This window comes from Megalopta genalis, chromosome 4, assembly GCF_051020955.1.
Source record: "Megalopta genalis isolate 19385.01 chromosome 4, iyMegGena1_principal, whole genome shotgun sequence".
Lineage (NCBI taxonomy): Eukaryota > Metazoa > Arthropoda > Insecta > Hymenoptera > Halictidae > Megalopta > Megalopta genalis.
The window spans coordinates 4,483,364-4,510,387 of NC_135016.1; the positions used below are offsets into that span (position 1 = coordinate 4,483,364).

General features: G+C 46.7%; 1 protein-coding gene across 6 annotated transcripts; it reads right to left on the reverse strand.

Annotated features, from left to right (window-relative positions):
- Nucleotides 1–21: 21 nt before the first annotated feature.
- On the reverse strand, nucleotides 22–26,270 carry didum (dilute class unconventional myosin). 6 transcript variants are annotated; one of them, XR_013033177.1, is made up of 22 exons: nucleotides 25,689–26,270; nucleotides 12,265–12,689; nucleotides 11,275–11,575; nucleotides 10,871–11,185; nucleotides 9,925–10,413; nucleotides 9,645–9,851; nucleotides 9,171–9,293; nucleotides 8,800–9,098; nucleotides 7,808–8,426; nucleotides 7,345–7,536; nucleotides 6,879–7,241; nucleotides 5,969–6,268; nucleotides 5,556–5,661; nucleotides 4,560–4,746; nucleotides 4,419–4,451; nucleotides 3,612–3,810; nucleotides 3,434–3,527; nucleotides 3,182–3,238; nucleotides 2,865–3,035; nucleotides 1,652–2,598; nucleotides 1,185–1,354; nucleotides 22–806 (listed from the first exon to the last, which is right to left on the reverse strand). XR_013033177.1 is itself a non-coding variant. In XM_076521117.1 (21 exons), the coding sequence occupies exons 1-21, from the start codon at nucleotides 25,713–25,715 to the stop codon at nucleotides 1,235–1,237; spliced, it is 5,571 nt and encodes a 1,856-aa protein (XP_076377232.1). In that variant the 5' UTR covers nucleotides 25,716–26,270; the 3' UTR covers nucleotides 22–1,234. The 6 variants fall into 6 exon arrangements, 5 of the variants coding, with proteins under 5 accessions (XP_076377232.1, XP_076377231.1, XP_076377234.1 ...); XM_076521117.1 differs by having other exon boundaries at nucleotides 22–1,354; nucleotides 4,419–4,448; XM_076521116.1 differs by having other exon boundaries at nucleotides 22–1,354.
- Nucleotides 26,271–27,024: the final 754 nt, after the last annotated feature.

The window sequence follows — 27,024 nt, forward strand, 5'->3', positions numbered from 1 at the left end:
CTTCAATTGAACACATCCTCCTTTTCCTCAACGACTTCTTTTTTTTATTTTCATTGTAGGAACAAAGAAATTTGTGACATCGAGTCAAGGTATATTCGCGCAAACAGAGTTCTTCCTGTACACATTTTTTTCCCAGGATATAGGATTTCTTTTTTTTTGAAGGAGGGATTTTTCACTATATGGAGTCTGTCGGTGTATGTGTATGTGTTCGATAATAATTTTTTTAAAGCATAAACACAAACGCAGATCGACGAACGTAGGAAAACAGAATTTTGTTAGAATCTCTACTAATAAAATGGCACAGAATACAATCGCTTGTACATATTTATAAATTATATTATAACAACAATATATACCTCTGTCTTTCTCTCTCCTGCTCGGATCTCTCTCGCCCATCTTCTGCCCTCGGTCTGCGGGGAACCGACCTCATAATTAATCTTTCTCGTATCACAAAATATACAATGTCTCTCCTAAAACATAACTTTATATTTCTCTTCTCGCTCTCTCTCTCTTTTTCTCTCTCTCTTGCCGTTTTCTTTTTACACAATTAAGTACAGATCTCCAACGGGTTACCGGATGTTCCGTGCAATAAAGTTCTCTGTCTTGCAACATTCGATAGACTTACAATATCGACGACAACAACGCGTACCATTAAACTCTTTTAAATCTTGATAACAACGCTTCTGTACCATTGGGGATACAGAATTTTCGGCACTTCATGTCTCACTATGTCCATTTACGATTCCGATGCAAAGTGCAAGCTCCACCAGAGACATTTCCATCGATGACCGTCCTCGATTACACCACTACAAACAACGAAACGGAAAATATGGTTTCTCTCTGATTCCCTTTCTTCATTTATCTGTCAGCCATTCGAAACTTATTCTCATTTAGTCGACGTTGTACATCGCGCGGACAGGAATTATGCTTTGTAAAATACAAATTACTCGAGTAAAAAAAAATATATAAAACGTGATATCGATGACCCGCTCGATGCGTTCTCCAATTTTTCATCTTTCTCCCATCTCTCTCTCTCTCTCTTTCTTTCTCTCTTTCATTCTCTCTCACTCTCTTTCTCCCTCTCCTCGCTCTTATTCCTCTCTCACCCCTTCGTGACGTTTTGCTCTCCCTTTCGTTTTGGCTTCGTTAATAAATAGGCTATGCTTGGTTACTTGTTACTCAACTAAAAAGTTACATGCGCAGCGGGGCCACTAAGTTTTCTTCGCAGCTATGATTACACCTTCTTGAGCATGGGCAAATGAAGTACTTCCGGTGTTTCGATGTCCTCCAATCGAATGTTCGACGGATTGAACGGGAACCTTACTGGGTACGAGAACTTTAGATCCATCAACAACTGGAACAGACAAACGATCCCCTTGTCGCACAATGTTGTCAACAAAATGCTAACTAGAAAATAGCCCAACTTATTGACACTGCTGAAGAAAGAATAAATTTTCTATCTAGACCTTGTTCTTGCAAAGATCTGCAGACTATTTATGAAATATTATCTCAATTCATCAGCTTGCTGCTCTAAAATTCTACGTTAGTCAATGTTCTATGAATTCATTTCCTATTAGAGATTGCTCGGCATGTTTGCAAGTCAATGAACACTAATTAAAACGAGGAAAGTACGATAGTATTCTGCGCTCACCTGTTCGCTTTTCTCGCCACGCTCCTTCAGCTTGTCCTGGACCTTTTTGATGAAGGAGACCGGGACCCTGGACTCGAAGTCATCCGCCGGCGTGTACAAGTTGAGGATCTTGACGATCTGATTGGCGGTGAGTTTGCTGCACATCTCGCAAACCGAAGCGACGTCCGCGTCTGTTTTTCTAGCCTGCAGAAGCTGGGCGGCTTGGATGATCGGCAGAAGAGCTTCGGAGGCTTGCTCCAGCTTCCGATCCCTGCCCCATTGCTCCAGATGGCTGAGGTTGTATCTGATCTGCATGCCCTTTGTCCACTGGCACAGCTCGTTCCTCAGGAGCAGGTTGTTCACCGCGCTGGCGCACATGAAATAAAACAGCTGCTTGAACAGCTGAACAATGATCTCGGAGTCGACGCCGTGGTACTGGAGAATCCTGTAGACGGAGCTGAGCTCGTCCAGAAGCTTGTCCAACTTCTGCTGCGTGGACTCTGGCTCCTCGCCCACCGACGAAGACCTTGGTCGACCAGTTATGCCGGTTATAGCCTCGTGTTCGAGGAGAGCTGGAACTGTGAGCGCCTGGATCTTCTCCTTCAAGTTTGTTATGATGCAATTGAAGATCCAGAGCGCCACGTTGCTCATCACAACTCTGTACTCGTTCAGATCAAAGTTCCTCAGACACTGCTCGTTTTGTCGTGGCGTGTTCTCGATCTGGAACGGTTTGTCTCCGGAATACTGTTTCAGGGAGTGCAGCAGCCTCAAGGTATTGCTCAGCCACAAAACGCTCGAGTCCAAGTCCGTGCGCTTCTTCACCACGCGTTTCACCGCGTTCAGGTAGGCCGTGAGCAGCAGACGCACCTTCTGGTCGTCGTTTACGCAGTCCGTGTGTCTGATGCACATGAACAGAATGTATGCCGGCAGGCCGGGCAGCAAGGTCACCGCGACTCTCGGCTTCAACTCTGCAATGACAATGATAGAGGTTCAAGATGGTTCCGGAGTTGGATCGATATTTCTTTCTTATTTTATCGTTTTTTCACAAAACCGATTATATTATGCTACAATGTAATTTTGTGGAACTGTTTATTGATTTATAATTTAGCATGGCATAAAAAACATTTATTTATTGACTTATAATTCAGAACGATTAAATAGGCAGTTCAAGATAATTAGATTCAAGAATATCATAATTGATTTCGCGAATGAAAATGAAATGGAGCAGACTCACCGATAACTAGGTGACGTATGATCACGTTGACGTCGTCTTGCCTGAACTCGAACATACCCTCGTAGTCCCTCTCCTTCTTCCTGATGGCGGGCATGTTGCTACCATTATCATTGGAGTTCCCAGTGGAAGACATCATCGGGGAATCGCTCGCATGTTCCGTCGTATCTGGCACTGGGAGAGAAACATGAAACAGTTCAGTTTCGTATTGTCTAATTGTTCACGCGAATAGTCAAAGATGCGATGATTGATTCGTGAGCAGGGGTGAGTTATGGTCTGCGAGAAGTACGATGGCAGTGAACACTGGACCACAGACTCACCGGCGCCCCTCGAAGTGTAAGGGCGATCCCTATGATCCTTCGAATCGTCTCCCTCATCTTCGCAAGCATTCAAATACCACAAAACTTTAATACCGATCCTCAAACTCACCGACACAGCAAGTTTCTTTTACGTACAATTACTCGTGCATGATAATTGCAGAGGAACGACTGTTGTCAATTCTGACTTCGCAATTTTGTTCATCGAAACATCCTCTGCAATTTTCATACACAACAGAATGATCGTGCACTTACAGCCTGCATCCCGAAGACGTTTCGAGAGTATTTTCAGCTGTCGCTTGAACTTCCTGCACTCCTCCGCAATCTTGTCGAACTTCTCCTGCAGCTCCTATCGATTCAAAGGCATCGTTAAACGCTGTACGTTCCCCAGGAGTATGTGACAGATCGTTTATTTGATTATTCGTTTATATACCAAGTTCTCCGTAGTCAGCCTGACGATCTCGTGCTGCATATAAGCCTCGGCCTGTGTCTGCGGCGACTTGCTGAGGTTCACCGAGAGCAGCTTCTGCTGCTTCTCGATCTCCTCCTGCAGTCGGTCGATCTCTGCCCCCCATTCGATCCTCTGCTCCCTCCAGCCCTTCTCTTTCATCTGCAGCTCATCCTCCAATTGTCTTCAAAGCGGAAAACACAAAGATAAAACCACCCGACGATGTATCGCGCTTCAACTACGAGTTGTTCAATCGAAAGTTAAGGGAGGAAAAGATTCGCAACTATGGGGAGAGTTGTCGAATTCGGAGCGGTGTCTGGTAGAACTACTGCACTGTAAATAGTTTACTTCTTCAAGATTTAAACCAAGATCAGCATAATTTAATTAACCCCTTGCATTATAACGAATCGGTCTGCTGTTGAAGATTTCCTATTTCTTACGTGATATCGGTCTAAATAATTTGATCGATTATAAATGAGATTAGTATAGTTTTTCGAACGTGTGTTGTTGATAACGTTTTCGAGGACTTCTGATATATCTCTCGTGCGTTAAGTACGAATAAAATTGCCAGGTGTTCTTCTTTCTGAAGATACAAGATGGCTCCAGACGCTGGTCGAAATTGGACAGCTCTCCTGAATGAGTGTTACAGCCGCAGTTCTTCAAACTAGCGATGAATTAGATCGTTATGAATCAGGATGATACGCTGGCGTCCGCCGATTGAACAGTGCGAGAGATCGACAGCATTAAGCGGATCGGCGACTATTCGCGGGCAAAATTGTCAGCTGAACTCACACTCTCGAGGCCCTTCGCTTTGTCTTAAGACTACTGAAAATCGAAGGTGCATGCACAAAGGACAAAAGGACGATTAGACACCGCTGCACTCTGTTCTCAGCGTTCCGCGTGATCGGACGACGATGGGAACCCGGGATTTACCTGTTGATCTTCTTCTGTGTCTCGAAGGCGAGCACCAGCTCACCGTCCTCGTTGATGATGTCCACGTCCCGGCCGTAGTTCGAGCCAAGGCTCTTCATCCCGCGCGTGTTGTCCGCCAGCACGCTATGCAGCTGTATGCACTCTTCTCGCCGTCTCTCGAGCTCCTCCTGGAGCGCGGCGATTTGCCCTGAAATTGAAATAATTCATCGTACTATCGCATGATCGATGTCGGATGATCCCGTGACTTGAAAACAAGTCGAACAAATAGCCCGCGTCCGATCAAGCGTTTTATATCTTGCGATAGCATGATAAGCGATAAGCGGTGGACGGTGCAGAGCGTCGTGCAACGGGTGGCTTTTAAGTTCCAGCATTTCCTTAAAGCTCTCGTCCCATCTATGTAGTCCAATTTTAACACTAGAACTACCAAGCCACTAAAAATGACTGGTCTCTGATATTTTATTTTTACAGTCCCTGACATTGTGAATATATTTCTAGGGAAATTTTTTAGGTACGCTTCTTTATATCGAAGTACACATATTATAATACAAATCATAGAAAGTTTAAATAAATCCAGTCTTGGCGCTGTTATAAAACAATATGCAGTAGTCACGTTTAAGGCCCGATAGTTCTAGCATTAATTTCTAAAGTCCCAAAGGCATGCACAGACAGCGAGAGGAAGCAGAAAGTGTTTAAGGCGGCTTAGGTGGTGCGTAAGCGTGGTATTGTGAAGGGCAGAGGGTTGCGAAAGCAATAGGCGAGCTACGAACGTGTACTGTATTTGTATTTGTTACAGTAAATAAAAGCGTAGAAAACAAAACAGTTTGCAGTATTCGTATTGAACTAAACTCTACAATTTTGACGGAATTGAACTCTACAATTTTTGTCGAAATAAACTCTCTATAATTTCCTACCGAACTAAATGTTATAACTTTCTATTGTACAATCTATCGCAGAAATAGTAAACGACCTCTCTATGGACGAAAGCTAATAAATTACCCATGAGAGTCTCTTTTGCGCCGGCCAGGCCCGCCGAGGCCACGCTTCCTCTCAGCGTACGCAAGTCTTTCTTCAGCTGGGCGTTCTCCATTTCTAGTTCTTGAAGCTGCAACCAGAAAACTTGCCGTCAGTCCTCGTTCGAAATTGTCCGAAGATTCGAGGGAGATACGATTTATTTAAAAATTTACAGTTGTCGACGATTGGTCGAACGCGAGGCTCGAATAATCGTATCTCCTCTTCCCAAATTGTCCATTTTCGTGCACAATCTGAGCGCGAATTCGGGAGAATTTACTGTACATATAGATCTAATATACAAGTAAATTGAGAGATATCGCGATTCTAACAGAAACTAATGTTCTGACAGAAATTATTCCGCAGATCATGTATTAGAACGTCCTATATATGTATATTACCTTGAACGTGTCCTGAGTCGTCGAGGTCTCCTCCGGAACGTCTTTCTCCAAATCCTCGACCATCCTGATCAACCTTCCCTTCTCCTTCTCCACATCCTTCAGCTTTTGTTGAAGCTTCAGCACGAGACCGACGTCCACCGGTGCGTGGGCTGGTCCGTTTGTTTCTGGAGGCGATTTCTGATTGTGTACCTCTCCGTCCGGCGGACTGTCCGAATGCTGCGGAGTCCAGTCGATCGTCTCCACCCTTGAATAGGGAGTTGAAGAGGAGGCTGTTGACCGTACCGATCCGTAACCCAGGTCCTGGAAGATTAGAGAATAATGAACCAACTTGGTGTAGAGATAGTAGATTTTGGAAACTATTCTGCATATTACTAAACAGCGACACACGTAAAATACAATACGCCGAAGTCGTGAACCGTGGTTAAAAACCATGTTCATTATAATATAATTCTGCATCGTAAACCGTAATCGTAATCCTGATCGTAGCCGTGACTGTAAATCGTAATCGTAATCGTAACCGTATTCGTGAGCGTGATCGAAAATCGTGTGTCGACCTTCATCGCGTTCTGCCTTGTGCCCTGCGAGCGCATCCTTTTATTAGTGCGTTGGTCAACTGTTACGAGTCTTCTTTCGAATTTAGCCGTTTCGTTCGATCAGCGCCTAATGCCCGCCGATCAACCTAGCAGCGCCGCGATGTTTAGATCGCGATGCTTATGTATACATACGTTGCACGAGGTTAACGCACGGGAGTCCGCGAGCACCGATCGGTTGTTGTGATTTCGGAGGTCGCTCAGAAATCGTAACGTGTTCGCGGATGCTACATTGGGAACAGTCTTTAGCAAGAGTCGAAGAACTCGACGAGGAAATGAGAGCTTTTAGAGATCACAAGCTAAGTTCCAAGAGATCTTACCAAGTTCTGATCGTCCGTTGGAAGCTCCGTGGATACGATTTGTCCGCTGCTACTGGAGGCATTGCTGAGGGATCGGGAATGAGCCGGAACGTGCATCGCCAGCTTCTGCTCAAGCGTTTCCACATACTGTTCCCGATCGTGGTAATCCTTCAGCAATCTCTGATAGGCGCCACGATCCTGGTCCTGATCCATCAGCAGCAGGTCCTTCTCCTGCTCCAACCGATGCTTCAAGTTCTCCTCGGCGCCGCGCTGGTTGGTCTTCATCCTCTCCGTGACCACTGATAGCTCCTTCTTCAGCCTCTCTAGCTCCTCCTCGAGCTTCTTATTGTGTAGTTCCTTCTCTTGACTACTCTTCTCCTTGTCCTGAAACGAGCAAGATTTTCAGCACCGTCTGTCATTAATTTTTACACCGTCTTCGACTTCCTTCGTCAAGAAAATGATTAAGCGCATCGAAAATCTCTCCCACCTGCAAGATGTCCATCTTCTCGTCTCTCTCGGCCTTGATAGTCCCCTGCATCTTCTCCAGTTCCTTCTCCTTCTCCAGCAAGATGATGTTTAGCTTCTTGTTCTCGGCGTCCACGGCCTTCAGGACCTCCAGTTTGTGTTTCAGCTCCGTCATCTCGTTCTGGACGTTCTTCAGCGACTGGTTCTCCTTCGACTAACAGAAACATGCCATACTCAGTTGGAAAAAGGTCAACTTGGTAAATTCCTGAAGTGATGCAGTAATGTAAATAATTATAGACTCGAAGTAACTATTACGTTCTTAGTGATATTTAAACGAAACAGCAGATTTGCATATTTTTATATTAGAAATAATAGAAAATAGAAATATACAAATATGATATTTTGTTGAATTTTCGTTTAGACGTCGGTAACAATGTAAAAGTTACTTTGAGTCTATAATTACGTTTACACTAGTGGAAACGTACCAGTTCAGTGATCTTCTGTTGCAAGGTCATGATCTTCTTCTCCAGGCCCTTGTTCAGCGACTTCACGTGTTCCACGCTCCTAGCTTCAGCCTTCAGCCTCCTGAACACCTTCTTCGCCAGGTGCCTCCTGATGCAGGCCTGCACGATCACGATGTCCTCCAGCTTCTTCTTGCAAGCCATCCTCACGAGGTAGCCTCGAGAGAACCGCTGGATCGTGATCGCAGCGGCGTTGTCCTTCATCTTCTTGTACCTCTCCCTCGCCATCTTGCCTCTGCCGTACTTCTGGATGCCGATGATTGTGCGCTTGATCTTCAGGTACCGCTGTCTCTTCAGCCAGCCCTTCACGCGAGCTTGGATCTTTATCGCGGCTCTTTCTTCTCTCACCGCCTGAGCCTTCTGTCTAGCGATGTAGCCTCTGCCGTGTCTCTGGAGACCCAGCACGGCACGCCGGATCTTTCTGTACCTGTTACCACAGATCAGACCTCGCACCGTCTTCTGGATCATGATGCAGGCGTCCCGTTGCCGGTCCGCGCGCAGCTTCTCCAGGTAGGCAACCTGGCCGGCCCGGAAGAGCACCTTCGACTTGCCGAACTTGAATTTGTCATCGTCCTTGATGTATCTGCACAGGTGATTAATTTGTAGAGTCTGTGAAGCCTCGCCACGTCTTCTTCATAACTCTGACCTTGCCATACTAATCCTTACAATTCCTAAAGCCCCACCACTCAAGTTAGAACTTATATACTTAATTTTCTAGACAGATGTATTCGCATCATTCATGCACTCAGAATTCATTACCAAAATAAAAGGAGCTTAAAGCAGAACAAATGCTAAATTCTCCGATCGATAACAATAAGCGTTCCGGGTTTTGAGAGTTTCGAAATCTCGCGAAGTTCTGGATTCGAGTTTCGCGAGTCTAAAAATCAGGTTTCCAGTCATCTCGACTTAAAAAACCCTTCCGTGCTAGTCTCGGTAGTATAAAAAATGGGTCGAACCTCGCCAAAATACGCCTGCAGGTCTCCTTCAGGTCATCGCGTCTTATCTCCTTGAACTTGCACAGACACCTGTATCTGAGGAAGAACTCCCCGTACGTCCTCTGACTGGGGAACCCAGCAGCAGATATCCTGATGGTTTCCAGCACTCCACAGGCTCTCAGCTGTTGAACAGCTCGAACAGGATTGTACTCGAAAGCCTCCTTCGTGTCGTTCGGCTTGATACAGCGTACGTAGTGCGGCGTGGTAGCGTTTAATGTCGACATCAGCATGTTCAAGGAATCTCTGAACTGAGATCCCACCTGCGGATCAAATCGCGACAATGTAACTTCTGCCACTTTAACTAGAAACACGAAGAACAATTCTCTGTATACCGTTTTCTTGTTTTGCTTGGGAGTCACGGGCGCTGGCTTCTGGGCCGATATTTTCAGCCTGATGTTAGACGGCACGGATAGCTTTGGGTCTTCATCGCTGAAAAGCTTTTTCAATATTTTGTTCTGAAACAATTTTCACAGGTTCTTTAACGAGGCACTTGAACAACTCTCAAGGAAATACTGGCTGCTGATGTTTGACACAGCCGGACTCATAAAAGATTTGTTAGAATATAGAATATAGTCTCGAAAATACGTCTACAAAGTATTAAGTCTGAAGTCTTGTAATTAGTTCTGAACAACTGAACTAGATTGATCCTCTAATCGGTCAAGCTTGTACAAGTCCGATTGTGGCAAAAATGGTCAAGGTGCGACAAACTCGTAAAATATCCCTCGACCCATCCAGGACCCGGACCTAAGTAATTTTACAAATTTATTACACCTTGGCCAAGTTGCCGAATTGCTCTGTTAACGCACATCTCCGTTCCTGAGTGCGTCGACCTGCTCCTCGATCACGGTGTCCCTGTTCTTCTCGAGGAAGCCAATGGTCTCGTACTGCACCAGGTCAGCGAAATGGTGGATGAGGAAAGCGGAAGTACCGAACCGCGGCTTCTCGAAGTGCTTCGACTTCCCGCACTTCGCGTAGAGCTTCTCCGCCCAGGAACTGTCCGACCCTTTCGGCATCTGTCGTTCGAGCAAATCGCTTAGACAACTCGCCTCGGCTAGACCTCGACTGGAATTAGAAGTTCTTACTGACTCTGCACTCTTCGTCCAATAGGTCTAAGATGCCCAGCTTCGTCTCGATCAGATCGATGCAAGGCTGATTGTCGTAGAAGTCGATGAAGGTCCACTCGATCTCCTCCCGCAGGTACTCCTCCTGCTCCAGCTTGAACACGTGCTGGTTGAACTGCTGCTGCAGCTTCTCGTTCGCGTAATTGATGCAGAACTGTTCGAACGAGTTCACCTCGAACGTCTCGAACCCGTAGATATCGAGGACCCCGATGAACCACTGCGGCTTCTTCTGCGACTGCAACGAATTGTTGATGCCGGCCACGATCCAATTGAACAGCTCCGCGTAGATGTGTTTCGCGAGGGCATCCCTGGCGCCGATCGCCTGATCCACGTTCATGGGTTTCAGAAACACCTCCCTCATCGAGACGATCTTGCGGTGGCACAGCCACTTTCGCATCGCCTTCATGTCCGTGCCTAACAGCTCGCATATCGTCAAGAGATGCTTGTCCGACGGCTGGAAGATCGAGCAACACGGTAATATTGTAAAACAGCCGTGGAAGCAGAGTTGGCCGCGAAAGCGCCTGACCTCCTTGCGGAATAAATGCTTCATTGTTCACGTAAAGAGTCCAGATATTGACACCTTCGGAGCAGGAAAGCTCAATGGGCTGCGCGAGAAAGCCGTCCCTTTGATCCGCTGAGCGGGATCCGAAGGTAGAAAGGAAACTCGCTGGGAGATAAAAAGAAAAAGAAGGCCGCTCCGTAAAGGGAATTGCTGGTCCCTTTTCTTGAATCTCGTAGCCCCTTTGATAAGGAAGACGGCGGTTCTCTGGAGAAGGGAATTGCCGGATCTCTTTAGCCGAGGTAAGCAGTGGAAATCGAGGGGCCTCGCCGCGAAGGGAAGGTAGCTAAATTGTTAATGGAGGTCAGGCGCCTTTCGACCGTCTGCACCGCTCGAGACCGCGGATATTTACGGAAATGTAGCTGGCCTCGGTGTCGTTGACATTCGCGTTCTGCACGTCAGTGTTTCTGATATCAACATTGCCTAAATGAATGATGGCCGCTAAAATGCGCAGCATGTCGTCCTGCTGTTTAGACGTGAAACCGAGCATGGTGAGCGCGGTGATCGTCTCGTCGAAGCACGTCAGATCGTCGACACCGTCGATCAACGGATTATTTCCTTGGTTCAGATAGTGAAACTGATTCTGATGACCTAGATGCAAGTGCGGTAGGCGAGACGCGGCTGCGCACATTTGGTAAAATACGTGATAATTCCTTTCCTCATTCGCCTAGGGAATTGCTCGTTTATAGTAATCGGCATCAGAGAAACCAGACCGCCGGCCGTTATCGTGTTCGAATCGCTACTCGTAATCGTTACCTGAAACACCACCCGCGACTTCTCCAGCAGATAGGTCCGCATACTGGCCCCGGTTATGTGATAGTGCTTGTTGAACTGTATCTCGATGAACTTGCCGAATCTCGACGAGTTGTCGTTCCTCGTTGTCTTCGCGTTCCCGATCGCCTCCATGATCGGCAACGAGGCCAGCACCTTCTTCTCCACCTGTGTCTCCGTCGTCGAACCACCAACCGTCGCGAAATATCGCATCGTGTACTTGGCGGACACCGTCTTCCCGGCTCCCGATTCCCCGGAAACGATGATCGACTGATCGTGGCCCTCCCTGCGTTCATTCCGCGAGAATCGTTAACACGCGAACTCCCAGCAAATCGGGCCGCGATCGACACGTTCACTGTCCCAAGGTAGGTCCTGCTGACCAGGAAGACCAGTCATCCCGTTCGCGTTTTCTCTTTCAGTCATCTGGTCCGGTTTTCTCTTTCAATCATCTTCGCCCCGTTTGCAATCGTTGCCGTAACTGTTCCCACATATCTTGAACGCGATTTCGTAATCGCGTACAATCAGCGACGTCAGGAATGCCAATAATTAAATTGAGAAAGGCAGTAATTTCTGAAATAGAACGAACTACTTTGTCGCGTTCTCTGCACGCTATTTCAATCGGGTCAACTCGATTATCCTTTAATTACGTTCGATATGTAGACCGCGATATTTATGCGTTTACAAGAACAACCATTATTAGATTGGCGTACACGAAACGTCGGATTTTTCAATGAACAAAGTTAATAGATCGAAGGAAAAATAGTAGAAATATCGAATAGGACTGAAAGATGCTATTGTCGTCAACTCATCGACGTTATTAGGAACAATTGAAATTGCAATCAGTGCGGTCCATTTTTATTTTGCTCAACGCGTTGACCTTCTGTCTATACCTGACCGTTCGGGATGCGAAAGTCGCCGCCTGATCGGCAGTCCCGAAAGTGGTCAGTGAACGTGTCGACGGGAATAATCGCGAACCTTTCCAGTTTCGTGTAAGCCTCCTCGGCAACGGCGAATATGTGGGGCTCAAGGTCGCCCATCGCCTGTCCCCTGTATGCCCAGATCGTGTCATTTCCGTAGATTGGAAGCTCGTTGTAAGGATTGAACGCGACCAGCACGATGCCGCAGTAAGTGTAGATGCAGTGCCTCTGGAAACGTATCTGGAGATTGTATAGGACAGCCGGCTCGTGAAGGAACGACAGGGACGTCAGGTTATTCTCCCCTATGAGAATGTCCGGGTTCCGCAAGGGTGGCAGATCGATGTCCGACGCGATCTTCAGAACCTTCGTTTGTTTCGTGTCGTTCGTCCGAACTTTTAGGCTTGGCTGCTTCACTTTGTAGTCCTCGAGAAGCACCGCGCCTTCCCAGACCTTCTCCGGATGCGGCACCCACACCCTACCACCCTGGGGAACACACATCGTTCGATCATCGTGCGCTTAGGTCGATTTAAGGGTTGGGGGACGTGTCGCGGAAATGAGACCAATGGCCTTGCTTTGCTATTCGGTTCAGCGGAAGTCAAAGTGATTCGGAGGGGGATGATTTGGTGGGATCGTTGCATCTTCGACCTTTCTGAATCCTTTGTGAATCCTCTAAAACCACTAAATCCTCTAAATCTATTAAATTTACTTGAATAGAGAATATCAATTCATTTCTGAACCCAGTGAACTTCGATGCGGTTTTTAACCCCTTGCACGATCACATTATACTTAATGCATTAAATATGAATTGAATCGAAACAACATTCGAGTCTTCTGTTATCAAAATCTAGGAATAAAGATAAACGAGAGAATTTTATCGAACAGAATTAGAAAATAGAATTAGAAATTTATCAACTAGAAATTGGAGAATTTATTTTAGGCGAAAAAGTGCCAATCAACGTGGCCGTGGAAGAAATCTTGCTGCAGAGGGTTGAACTCTTTAAAATCGTGAAATTATTTTCGTTCTGTTCGCAATGTTTCAGAAGCGTAGCTTAGCCAAGAATAGCAACGAAGCGGCGGAGTTAACTGTCCTTGCGTTTTAATTTGCGATAGGAGTGATAGTTTTGAATGGAACTACCTGTGGACACTGTGAGAGGCTCGCTGGTCGACCGTCGTTGAATCATCGACTGCAAAGATGGCTTCCCGAAGCACGTTGTTCAACGTCGCGAACGAGCTCGCACACAGGTTAATTACTCAGCGTCTAATTGTCGCGCCCGTTTGAAAAGATGACCCGCTTTTCCTCGTTCCCTTTTCATTTTTCCCATTTTCATGAGCGACGCACGTATGGAAATGAGGTCGGCGATACCCGTATCGATTCCAACGGCCACGAACACTCCAAATCGCGATTGGTGATCGTGTTAACAGCCGCAATGATGTTCCTATTGTGCGAACGGCGATAAAATCGTCCGCCATTTTTACGACGGGGGTTCGGACGCACAACGAGGAGTGGAAAAATCGAGCCAAGACAACGACGGATTCTTTAAAACGGGGAACATTTTTAGCCGATTCTATCTTGTGCAAACCGACTGCAAGGATATTGAAAAAGACATGGTTTACACGCCTGCTTTTATCTTGTGCAAATGGATTAGAAAAGTATCGAAAAGAATGTAGCTTGCACGGCTGATTTTATTCTGCTCGAAGGTTGACATGAGATTAAACGAAGAATAAGGAAACTTATTATTTTGTAATCGTTTCTGCAGTATAACATATTGTATTATTTCCTGCTTCTTTTTTTAGTATTTCCTTATTTCTTTATTCTTTACAATATCTTTTTATACCTCACGTTTCACTGTACATTGTGTAACAAAGAGTTCTTCCCTTTGAGTAATTCCATGTTACTTTGCAGAAATAATGTAACCGATATAGACATAATGTATGCTTGAATTAAGACATTTACTCAGCCATTTCCTGTGAAAGTGTCCTTATAATCAGAACAAGTTTAAAAAAGTGAATGTGAAACTGGTCATTTGAACTGGCACGACAGGTGAAGCATTCAAATAAAAATAGGATACGAGCACCGGATCGGTTTCCCGAAAATCAAGCGATAGAAGCACTGAATCTTCACTTCGAAGTTAAGCTCAGAATATTCGCCTCCAGAAAAGCTAACATTTCGCGCATACTTCTAAGCGAAACATCCTCCAGCCAGCACGACCGCAGTGCTAAGATTCAGAATGCGTTCGGGATTATTGATCGCGGACAATCTGTACGTGCACTCGGAAATAGCCTGAACGCGGGCGTACTGTATTTTCCTATACGGTGGAAGAATCGCCTAACGGTCTCCCCAGGAATTATGGGCGAACGATGTCGCGACAGCGAGCCATGAAACGCCGAAACGTGCTGTTACCGCTTTAGAAACCGCGCCGTCGAAAGAGCGGTTACGTGATCGGAACAAATATCGGACAACGGTAAAGTTCACTGCTACCATTTCCCACTGTTCACCTTGACGCTGAGGTCCGGTTCGAGGGACCCAATTTCGACTGGCCTGTCTTCGCCGCTGGGAAACAACGGCCAGGCGGCCGAACGGAGTCCGCGTGCTCGGAAAGAAGTGAAAAGCAGCCATGAACTATCGCGGATCTAATCTTGTATGTCAACTGTTACGCAACACGCGGCTCGAAGAACGCTGAGAAAAAAGAATTGACGAATGGCGGCCGGGTGATCACGCCCGAAGACAATTCGCGGCACCGTTCGACGCCTGTCGCGGGCCCAGGACTTTTATTCGCGACCGCAGAGAACGTCGGTCGCCGCGTGAAACCGCGTTACCATTTTCGCGATCGCTGACTTCGCGCTATCAAATTGCGTAACGCGAGGTCCACCGGTGCGTCCGCGAATTACATGCATCGTTTCCCAACTACGGCCTTCAGGACTCCTCGCGGATCCCGCGGCGACACGCGAGCAAATCGAGCGGGTAAACCGATTCGAGACGCCGATACAAAGTGCCGCGTCACGCGTTCCGAATGAGGAGTTAGGCTCCTTTCCACGGGGACTCGCGATAAATCTGTTCTCACGATTTTGAAGATTAATCCACGGTTAAAGTCTCGTTTAATTTATGAAGTTCGCGCGTGCAGACGCGATTCCCATGCTTTCTACGTTACATAGCGGGCAGCGATTACTCGGTTATGGCTTGCCCGCGGAAAAAGCGGAACCCCGGCGGGTTCCCACGCGGCTCGCTCATTGAAAATGTGATCAGAACACCGGCGGAATAGCTCGACTGGCCGCTCGACGAGCGACAATCGTCTCGGATGAGAATGACTTTCCCTTTTTTCCTGCGCGAATTAATCAGACAAAGCGAAGAAAGGAGGCATGCCGCGACTCCCATGAACTTATGTAAAGACGAGTCCGCCACGCAAACGTTCTGGGACCATTCTTCGACCCTGCGTTCTCTCTCTTAGGTCACCGTTTCTCAACACGACTGTGCCGCGAAAAAGATGTTCTTCTCGTATATCGTTCTTTGAACGATGTTCCGCGCGAAGTTAATCCGCGAGGGTTTTCGATTCTTCGGATTTCTACCCCGTGCGCAAAACTTGTCATTCGGATAAATAAATATATTATATAATCGTAATACAGCGGTGTGCGTTAGTAACTTTCACATCGTTACTGATATCTGAAAAGTTAACAAAAATACCATACCATAATTTCTATTATTTCTAGTATAGAAATATACAAACATGATGTTCCGTTAAGTTTTTGTTCAAATATTATTAAGAATTTAAAAGTTACTTCGAGCATATAATTATTCACACCAGTATATATAATAAATATGTATTATATTTTGAATTTATTTATATTTATTATATTGAAACTATGAATACAGATATTATGTGTGGGGTAGAAATATACCGGGAAAGTCCTTGAGGGTTGAAACACCGAGTTCTCCTCGGAATGGCAACTCGAAGTTAGTATTTTAGAAAGTTGCACCGTCACAATGGTACTTTCGGTGCAACATCGCTACGTCTACTGGAAACAGAAGGGCTCCAACAATTACGGAACCAACGATGAATTGTTTTCGCGTCGGATTACGATTCCTGGAAGTTTAAATATTGGATTGTACTTGAACGGCGGCTTAAAATGTAGCTTCCCAGTGTTGCTGAATATCAAGGCAGCCTTGGCGCCTGTGCGAATGCAGACCACTCGCATGTTGTGTCTGAGCTTTGCCAACCGATCTACGGCTTCTGTCGCGTTCCACCCACGCCGCGTTTCAATGTTCAAACTGCATCACTTTTTACCGAACCCGGCCGTCGTTAAACAATCCGCAGCATTGCTGTCCGCTGTTACGCCGATGAACCGCCGATTAATTCTATATCGATCTACATACAATCGAATCTCTCGCTGAGTAAACATACAGATAAAAAAGAACAGCTTTAAAAATTCTTCAAAAGATTCCACGATTAATTAAGCTACAACGAGTGTACGAAATCTCCGAGATACGCCTTCTGCAAAAATAAAAACGATTCATCGACGGATTCGTGGAAGTTGCCGGTCTTTCTTATCGACCGATCGATGACACAGTGCTAATAGAACAATGTTGCTCGCGCCACCTAATTGCGTTTAACAAAGAGATAAGATTCGGCTGCAACGTCAATCGTCATCGGGAGCTCCACGTTTCGTACTGTCCCTCCTCGCGAAAGTAGGAAGCGGATGAAGCCCGCAATCTTATCAACAGCTGCGAGGCCGCACGCGAGTGTGTGAATCAGTTTTGCCAGAGATGCCTCCCATTTGAACAGACATTGATAACGGGCGTCGACGGCTGCAGACGTCTCCACGCACGCGATTACGACGTGTACACGTGGCCGTTCGGGATCGTTCTGTCTGCTTATCGATTCAAAGGTAGCGGCGGAACGGGACGCGGAAACCTTTCTCTTGAAAATTAAGACTCTAACGTAATAAAGCAAAAGAGTCGGGGGCGCGATACAAGCATAGAAATTGCACCGTTCGGTCACCTTTAAAAACGGCAGAATAGCCGCGTTACGGCTTATCGCGGTGCCGGAATCGTTTACTCGTTACATTTTACATAACATTCGCATCCATTGTCGTCCAACTACGGACACGTAACGTTCGTCAATATTTGCGCTGACCATGGGAGCCGCCTGTATCGCGAATGCCCTTTGTCAGAAAAATTGTCCCGACGGTTTATTCTTCCCGGTGAAACGCGAACAATGGAGGAACACCTACGACTACGGCCCGCACCTCTTGCTCCGCGAAATTTTCCGCCTTTATCCTCCGCGCTCGATCCAGAGCGAAACATCCCTCGAGCAAATGGAACGTTCCACTTCGCTGTGAAAATTCGGATTCTTTGCTCTTGTTCGTGGGAAGACCCGAGAATTCGTGCAGATTTCTATGCGCCAATCGCTGAAGCTGGTGGAAGATACTTTTTAAAGTATCTAGGTGGACCAGTTACTGAGTAAAAAAGACTTCATTTTAGTGCCGTGTCCAGATGAAGTAATGATATACCTTTTTTCATTCTCAAAAATCTGGAAAATGAATTCCACTAGTCTCAGTAACTCGTCCAAAATTTTGCTATTGACCTAGGTGGACCAGTTACTGAGACTAGTGGGATGGATTTCCGGACAGATCCCAAAAATCAGGAAAACCAATTCTACTAGTCTCAGTAACTGGTCCCCCTAGGTCGATAGCAAAATTTTGGACCAGTTACTGAGACTAGTAGGATGGATTTCCTGATAGATTGGGATGCCGGTGTAGATCGATTTTTTGTAAATGTTATGATTACTTGTGCTAAACTTCAAATGACCTGAGTATATAGTAAACTATAGGAAGATTTCTTGTACTTTAGGAGGAACAAGATTTATTATTTCGTAAAATGTAATCGAAAAAGTAAGCAATGACAATGTACGGAGAGCGGCGAAAAGTTTTGCCGTTGTGAAAGAATTGCCGGAAATCACCCCTCGCTTTAACGGCTTGCTCGAGGCTTCCTCATTAAGAACATCGATACAGTACGCTCAACTTATGCAAATGCTCGGAGAAAGAAACTAATTTCCAATGCAAACGATTCCTGTTCCGAGATACGCGGTCTAATTATATATTTCCGTGGATCAAGATCTGAGAAATCCGCCAACAAGCATCGACTGTTGATGGTCGCGGGCGTATCGCCGACGCGTTGTGTTCGCAGGGTCGTGAAGCACGTGCGGTAGCACTCGTCCGGGGTTTGCATAGGGGCAGATTATCGTGTGCTCGTGGAATGAATTCAAGGTGCAGTCGGAACGAGAACGCTGCACTTGGAGAGACCGCTTGACGTCGTACTCGTCGCCGCGAGATCGATCGACACCGCTCGGCACCGTTGCTCCTGAGAAAGGCGCCGGGTTCTCCGTTATTGGAAATAACCAGGTCAAGTTTCCCGCCCACACGCACGGTTTTTTCCACGTGCGTAGCAATCGTCACCCGGTCGCGTACCAGCTGCCTGCACCCTGCGCTCTCTCGGCAGAGATTTCCCTTTCGACGGGCCGACAATGAACTCGCGAACACCTCTCATAGGGACCCAAGAGACTGCATGCAGGCTGAAGAAGAGAAGACCTGCGAATTTGCATGATGAGTCGCGTGAGAAAGTTTTTGGGCCGAGCACTTTCTATTTCGACGATCTTCGAGCTCCTCGGCTGAACGGGTTCAAGAGGATGAGCGAGCTTGCTCGGATCTTAGGGGAACCTTTTCTCTATACTTGCGAACAGTGTGAAGCCCATTTGACGAGGATTTGCGACAAAGGTAGAAGATATTTGGATCACTTGTTTTTAAAGATCATGTATGTGCACGCGTTGGAATCTCAAGAACTATGCAGACTGGATCAGTGGGAGGATGAAATTCTACCGAATTCCTTAAAAAGATTCTGCAAAGTTTGGACCTCCGATTTTGCGCCATCCTGTACATTTCGACGGTATAAAGCGGTCCGAGCAAGATTTAATAGGCACACGAATGTTTAATCAATGTCACCGGTCACTTTAAAATCGCGTAAAATCTTTGGACCTCTTATTTCGTAACAATTCTACCCACTGGAGTGGCGTAACGTGATTTTAGCAGAGAATAATGTTTACGTACATTGGAGTCGAATAAAACGATCATGCCAGAAAATAATGGGTAAAATCTCTGATCATTTTCTCCAGCGAATTTAAACTGCTGCATAATCTGTGATCCTCTTATTTCGCAACATCCTGCGTATTGGAACGGTGCGGAGGCAATTTTAGCAAAGATTATTAGACGGTTGAATCTCCAACCACTGTATTTGCGAACATTTTAGAGCCATCTTCAAACCTCTCATTTTGCAACATTCTGTACATCGGAGTTGCACAAAGCGATCTTGTCAGAGAATTGATATTCTCGGAAGCATCGCCGATCATTTTTCTCCAATTAATTTAAACTACTGCAAACATTGCGTATCCTTTTATTTTGTAGTAGCGTCTTCTACATCGAAATGGCGCAAAGCAATTTCAGCACGAATTACGGGATAGCGACTCTTCAATCACTATTTGCAAACGCTTTATAGCCCGGCATGATCTCCAGACCTATCATTTCGCAAGATCCCGCAAGCACTCGGACGATGCAGAGTGGTTTCGCCAAGAATTAAAATGGTTCTATCGAGTCTGTCGACATTTGGAAGGTCGCGTTGTTGTTCTCCGGCTGAAATGATAGTTGTTCCAGATCTCGCGAACTTCCTGTCGCGCTTGACCCACTGTATCATTATCCGTTTTAATTATGAAGCAGATAGCGACGATGTTACAGGACAACGCGGACCATCGTGGACAATCCTCGTCCAGCGCGAAGCTCGGGAACCGTGAGAACGCTGGTCTGTAACATTCAACGGCGCGTCCCCGTTGAGTAAGATCGCGAAACGGGCTGTGTTCGTGGGAGATTGCTCCGAGGAATCCTGGCTTTTCACGGGGACTGCACAAAAGAGCAGTCGCGGCGCCATATTTAGCCGGGTTAGGGTTTTGTCGTGCAATGAGTCGCGATATCGTCGGCGAACCTGTCCTCGAGCAATTTTACCTTGCCTCTGTAACCCGACGAGAACAGGTTGACGCAACGGTCTTTCCATTTTCCAGATTACTCCGACGATTCTATTCACAGAAAATCATGCTCTTCTACGGCTCCGATTGCGTATATATATTTGATGTCATCGGCGCGAATCGGGGAAACGCTTGACATTTGTGTGCGTGTAATTTTGGGAGGCCGCGTGGGAGTTTCTGAGACGAATTTCATCGGCGCGCTCTCCCGACTAGAAAGGAATCTTCTCTGACCTTTAGGATGAAATATCGCCCGAACAAGGAACAGAATCTCGGAGCGTATCCCTCCGTCTGGTTGCGGGAAGAAGCAAGCAAGGAGAACGACCTATTCCAAGACGTTTTGCTTTTCTGCTCCTTGGGAGAAAGGGAGATAACTGGCTGCCGGTGAGCTAGCCTCCGCGGATCACGTTCCTCGAGCCGATCGTGCGAGCAACAGTTTCGAATGCGGCTTGGCTTACCTTTAAACGTAAAGGCGCGATCGGGACTCCGGTTCGCGTTGCGGTTCGTTGCATAACGCGACTTTTATTGCCCTGCGCTCTGCCACGTTCGCGCGGTTGCACGGTTGCAGATGGGCAAGTAGAAATCCGGAAGAGGGACGAGGGACTCTCCGTTGGATGAGTAACATCGGCTCGGAGGGTTAAAGGATCAGGGAAAGTGAAAGAGCCGAAAGATAGAAGTCAAGCAAGTGGACAAATGAGCTCGGGAGAAATCATGTTCCAAGGAGTCTCAGCTCTAGGATGAAATTAATTAAACGAGTCTTCTGGTCTCGAGGATTGTCCTCTTTACTTTATAGTTGTATTTTTCTGTACTTTCCAAACGTTGTCAAACATGTGAATGGGTTAGAATCATAGTGGCGTAAGTAACATTTTCGAAAATTTTCACTTATGCCTGGAAATGCAATCTATACGTACCAAAATGATTAAAAACCTAGTGAAATAAATTCTGTATGATAATAGCATTTAATACAACATAACTATATGCTATGTAATAATAAATAACTAAATGCCAAACATAATACCAAATAATAATTACTATGAATGCACTTCGCTTTAAATTATGATAACTATAAACTCGACTAGTAAGCGATATTCATGTTAATAAATATTCCTTGCCTTTCGCAACGAGAAAAATGTGGCTTACTATGATCCACTGATTTAATGAAAATAATTCCCTAAGAAAGTAAAGAAAATACCCGTCTGGACCAGAAGACCCCCATAAAAGAGTTAAAGAGCAGCGAAAGTTGAAGAACCGAAGGACGAGGAGGGGTTCCAATTAGACGGAAGAAGAACAAAGGACGGAGGGGGGAGGAGAAATTTGGAAGAATCGCAAAGATCGTCGTGGAAGCGACCGGTTGCGAAGGAAACCAGTGATGCAAATAGCGCATTCAAGTGCCTGTTTGTCGGGCACAGACTGCTGCACGTGAATACAGTGCTATTAACAATGAATATTAGCCCGGAACGTTTCACATCCCTAACGAAGCCACGCTTCAGCGACTCGAGATATGAATCGAAGTAAATTGAAGCAAACAAGGCGCCGTCCCAGGGATCAATGCGGCCTATAGAAGGTGCACTTCCATAAAATGCATGATGGGACCTCGGACAACCCTCGCAGTTCACCTGCCCGAGGCAGCAAATCAGCCAAGATGGAGAGCTTGCCGTACGATCTTAAAGGGGCAGGTCTGAGACGCGTTAAGCCTCGTTCTTCGCCGGTCGAACATCAACTTATCTCGAGTATGCATCCGATTCCGATCACCCACGCTTCTTCAGGTACCTTCTACGCAACCTGCAATTACTATTAGCAGACCTCTGTGTCATATTAACACGTCATTGATCATCGGATTCTTGTAGAAACTGGCGCTCCATCGCGTAAGGTATTTATTTGGAGCTTTGTAGTTTTAAGAGTATCGTAAAATTGTTTAAGAGTGTCACAGACTGTACTGGAACGATCTCCTGTGGGTATCATTTCCTGCAGGACGTGTTCCCCTAATGGGAATCGGGGTGTAAATACGATCGAGGTAGAACCAGTGAGAGAATGGAATTGCAATGAATTTTTCTGCGTACTTTAGAAAATGCTGCAAACGACCACCAATTTTACACCATCCTATACAATTTGACGGTGTAAAACGGTCTGAGCGAGATTTAATAGGTACGTGAATGTTTAATCGATGTCGCTGGTCACTTTAGAATCTTATACAGTCCCTGGTACATCGTAATGGAGTAAAGCGATTTTAACAGAGAACAATTGGCAGAATCTTCAACCATTTTCTCTAGCCAATCTAGACTCCTGCAAAATTTGAGGATCTCTTATTTCGTAATATGCCGAACATTCAATTCCAGCGAGATTTCCTGAGTAGATGAACCAATCACTATTTGCAAACATTCTAGAATTTCGACGAGTCTGTCCAGTATGTGGACATGCTCCCACGTTCGACATACGATACCCAGTCAATTACGTTCGGCGATCAAAAGACGACAAATAACGTGGCCGGTCAACAACATAGGGGTATCAAAATCCCGAGTCTCTGGAGCGTGTCGACGATGTCCCTTTATTGGCTCGTTCGACTACGAAATTCTTCGGAAAATCGCGCGTAGTTTCTCTGTCCGATTAAACGTCGCTTTCTAACCGAGGTTTCTACGTTAAGCGACCTTTAAACCGACCCGAACGACGCGCTCGGTTCCGCCGCATTAATTCTATTAATTTCGCGACGCGACGCGAGGCGACGCAACGCGGCGCGACATTTAAAGCAGAAATAAATGACCGCGATTATGGACAGCGGATCGGTGTTTCATGTTCAGGGACGATGTCGCGATTACAGGGGGCGGTTTCTCGCGCGGGACAAACTGTCGCGCACTTACCGCAACGATCGCACAAGTCTGGTTCTCGAAGCAGAATTTAGGTCTCTAGGCGCTCAGCCTCCCGACGACGATTATTGATTTTTGTTTCGAAAAGAATCGCGACTTGTTTGCACTGCGCTCGCCCCTATTTTTAACGCTGCTCCGAAACGTCCTATAACCCGAGACATTTGCGAAGTTTAAATAGAGTGCCGCAACGGACAGGCTAGGTTGTCGATAATCATGGCGACAAATCTATCAATGTTGCAATCGGAGCGGAATATTCTAGAGAGTCACTGGACCGTCTGCTTTTGAAGAGCCTGTACGTGGAAATATTTTAGAGGCGATCCCCCGCCAGTCAGACGATACGAAATCGTTCGGCTTCGGGGCAAAATTGTCCGAGAAGTCGATAAACGATTCAACTAGAAATAGAGCAACTATCGCATGCCGTCACGGGTTTGTGGCTGAAAGGAGGATCATTTTCCGTGAACCAGCCGGTAGAATCTAACGCAATCACGCTCGGGAATATCGCGAATCGGAGGCCAAAGACGCAGCCGCCTCGTGAAAGTTGTTCCTAGCCTGAGAAAGACACCTTCGCTCGCGACCGATGATGCATGCCGGTCGCCTAATTGGGACGATATCTATCCAATTATTTTCAGGAACAATTAACCTTGCATCCGACGGCGTAGGAAAGTTTCGACGGGAATTCGCGCACGCGGCCGAGAGAGCGGGGAAATACATAATTCGAAGCGTGCCGCGAGCAAACAGAAAATCGATAGGGACTCGTTAAACATCCGCGACAGATATTCTCGCGCGGAATAACCGACTGGCCGGTGCCACTTTCACGAAAACCACGGAAAACGCTGGCACCGCGGAACCCTCTCGGTTCCCAGAAACGATTCGCGATCGTTCGCCACGAGCTAGGAGCCATCGTACCCGTTCCAGACACGACAGGCCGGCGAACTTCTCCGCGAGACACGAAAATCCGGCGCAGAAGTTGGAGGACCGTCGGTCTCCATAACAACGTTCACAGAAAATTGCGTCTCGGGAAATTGCATCTGGGGACTGGTCGCTTCGCTGGAAAATCCCAGGTTTCCGACGACCTTAAAGTACTCGAGCGGCAATCCTAAATGTCAAGCTCGAACGAGGAGGCAATCTCCACAAGAAAAGTCAATTGTTACGTCTCATCGGACACGAAGAGTCGTCGATGGAAGACAGATGCTGGTGAATTGAAAGCACGCAGCTCCATAAGAAAATTGAGAACGAGTGTAGTAAAGCCTAGAGTATCAGAACTCCGGCTTCTGGATTATCAGAACTTCCGAATTCTCTGACTTCGAAATTTATTATCATGTGTGAACAGTTTAAAGTTGTAAACTAGATTTATTGGACGAGTCGCGGAACGTGTACTCCGGCAGAGCACAGCCAAGTAACTGTGCCATTATTCGAACACCGATTTCCCGAGAGAACTTTAAATATTTAAATTAATTCACTGTACAAATCACCGAACATGTACTCTAGTAGCATGAGCAGCTGTTCCAATGTTCGAACACTGACTCCCCTGGAACTTCAAGTGGCGAAGATGTTATATACCTTTTGAAGTCAGTTTCCATACTTTCTCGCAACTTTTATCGCCGGACTGCAGACTTCCATGCAACTATCTATAAACCTATACGAGCTAACGAGCTAAACAGATTTTATTGCACTCTAAAGAACGTAAAAAAGCAACTAAGACCTCGCAGTCCGCAGCCTGTCGCAAACCAAAGCGTCGAAAGTTTACCAGGGTCATCTCGCAAACAAAATCGATTCTTTCGTTCGCAATAAACCGCAATAAATATCTCTCGTACGACGAAGCAATCAGCGTCGCGTACAGTCTCGGGCCATCAATGTTTACGGTTTTTCTTCGGGGATCTGGAATGAAGGGAAGAATGCGATGGAAGGACAAAAGTGACGAGCTACGAAACAAGACTGGTCAGGAAGTGGTGTTCAGGTGAGCCTAGACTGGTAACTACGAGAAGGTAACGGTGGTCTCAGGTGTCGTGGTCAGATGAAAAAAAGAAGTGTCAACAGAGAGGCAGCGGCAGAGATTGAAAAGGTTCGAAAATACCTGTTCCAAACTGTGTTGTACGTCGGTCCCGGACTAAAGCAGTTATCTAGAGCCGAAAAAACCTCGCAACTGTTGTAAGATGTATCGATTCTGGCTTCTATAGGTTTCGGTTTTGGCTCTTCAGAACCGATATTGCATCGGTCCTAAAACCGTTCATTTTCGGTACTGTGTTTGTGTGTGTGCTTCGATCATGGTTTTCCTTTATGCGTTTCGTTTGTAATTCTATTTCACGCAACAAATGCATTGCATCTCATCGCGTTGTCGACAAACTGCGACTATGGACACCGGACGGACGTGTTCGCCTACCGCGCAGAACCGAAAAATAACAGTCGTGAAATAACATCGCGGCGATATCGGTTCTGAAGAAACGAGATCGAAACTGATACACCTAATAACAGTCGCGAGAGTGTCTCTCTGTGCTCCCGTAACAGTTTGAACAATCGAAATACGGGGACCGTTCTTCAAGCTCTGCGGCCGCGGATCGTACCTTGACGTACAGCTCCTTCGTCGTCATCGTGGTCTGGTCCAGGTGGCCTGGGTCAGGTCAGGTACGATGAGCAGCAGCAGCCGCCGCCACAGGCACACACGACTCTTCACGCACACACGCACACACCTGAGCACAGATAACCAGGTACCTACGACATTTGTCGTCGCGATCGTGTGGTTCGCGCTACGATCGCCGCGGACGACTTCTTCCCTCGGATCTACAGTACATCCTGATGTCAACCGAGGCGCGGTCACGGCATGTTTCTGTTTTTATTTCTATTCTTTTTTTCTCTTATTCCTGCCGCACGGCCCTCCCTTCGCTTCCCTTCGCCTCCCTTCGGCTTGGCAGTTCGTACCCGGGCCGGGCCGGGCCGATCCGTAGATCTCGCAGGGGCACGCTCCTGCACCGCGCTCCCTTCGATCCCTCTTCAGCTCGAGGATGGATCCCTAGGTCCAAGCCACTCGACCCGCCGTATCATCGACCGTGGCCCACCGGGAAATGGATTTTCGCGAAGGTCGTACCTCCACGTAAACGTCGCACGACGACACTGCCACCAGCTGGTTCGTTATCGGGTTTAGATTCGGCGCCCCTCTTCGCCTACACGCTCGACCACTCTCCGACTCGTTCGGAGTCGACGCGAAACCCGCTTCGATCCTTCTCGAGCTCGTTCGCTGTATGTCTCGCTGTCTTCCTTCGATGATCGAACCTCGAGACACACGCCATCTCACCGTTGAATCTAGAAACGCATGTTTCAAACCTGTTCCCGCGACGCGACGCTCGATCGCGGATCTCGTCGATTTAGATCGATTCTCCACCCTCGATCCTCTTTACAACAGCTTTTTGGAGAAGTATTTTCAACGTTTGCTGTCTTTGGTTCGATTTCACGGCGGTTTGGGAACGTTGCCTCGAGGTAACGCGGTTTGCGGGAGTTTCCGGTGATAACAGGTCCGCATTCGCTGATATCGTTGTATTATGTAAAAGCTGTTTCGATGGAGCGACCGTGGAACGAGGCTTTGCCAGAGTTTATTTTACCACGAACGAGCTGTCGGAGTAGACTGCACAGCATATACGGAGTTCCGTGTCGATGCTCTGAAATACCGACATTGAGGTTCAGCATTCGATGGGACGGCCAACAAAATATGAGCTTGCAACAATGAAAATTTCATTTTTGATAATTGTCGTCTAACCTTCGTAATTCAGCATCGATGGACAGCTCAGATTGTTCGAGTATGTAACAAGCTCTTCTTCGATAAACGCAATCCGATCTGCATCGGGTTTGGTGTCGTCTTAATCGAAAGAATTTCGGCTATCGATTTGTCCTGCAATTATGAATATG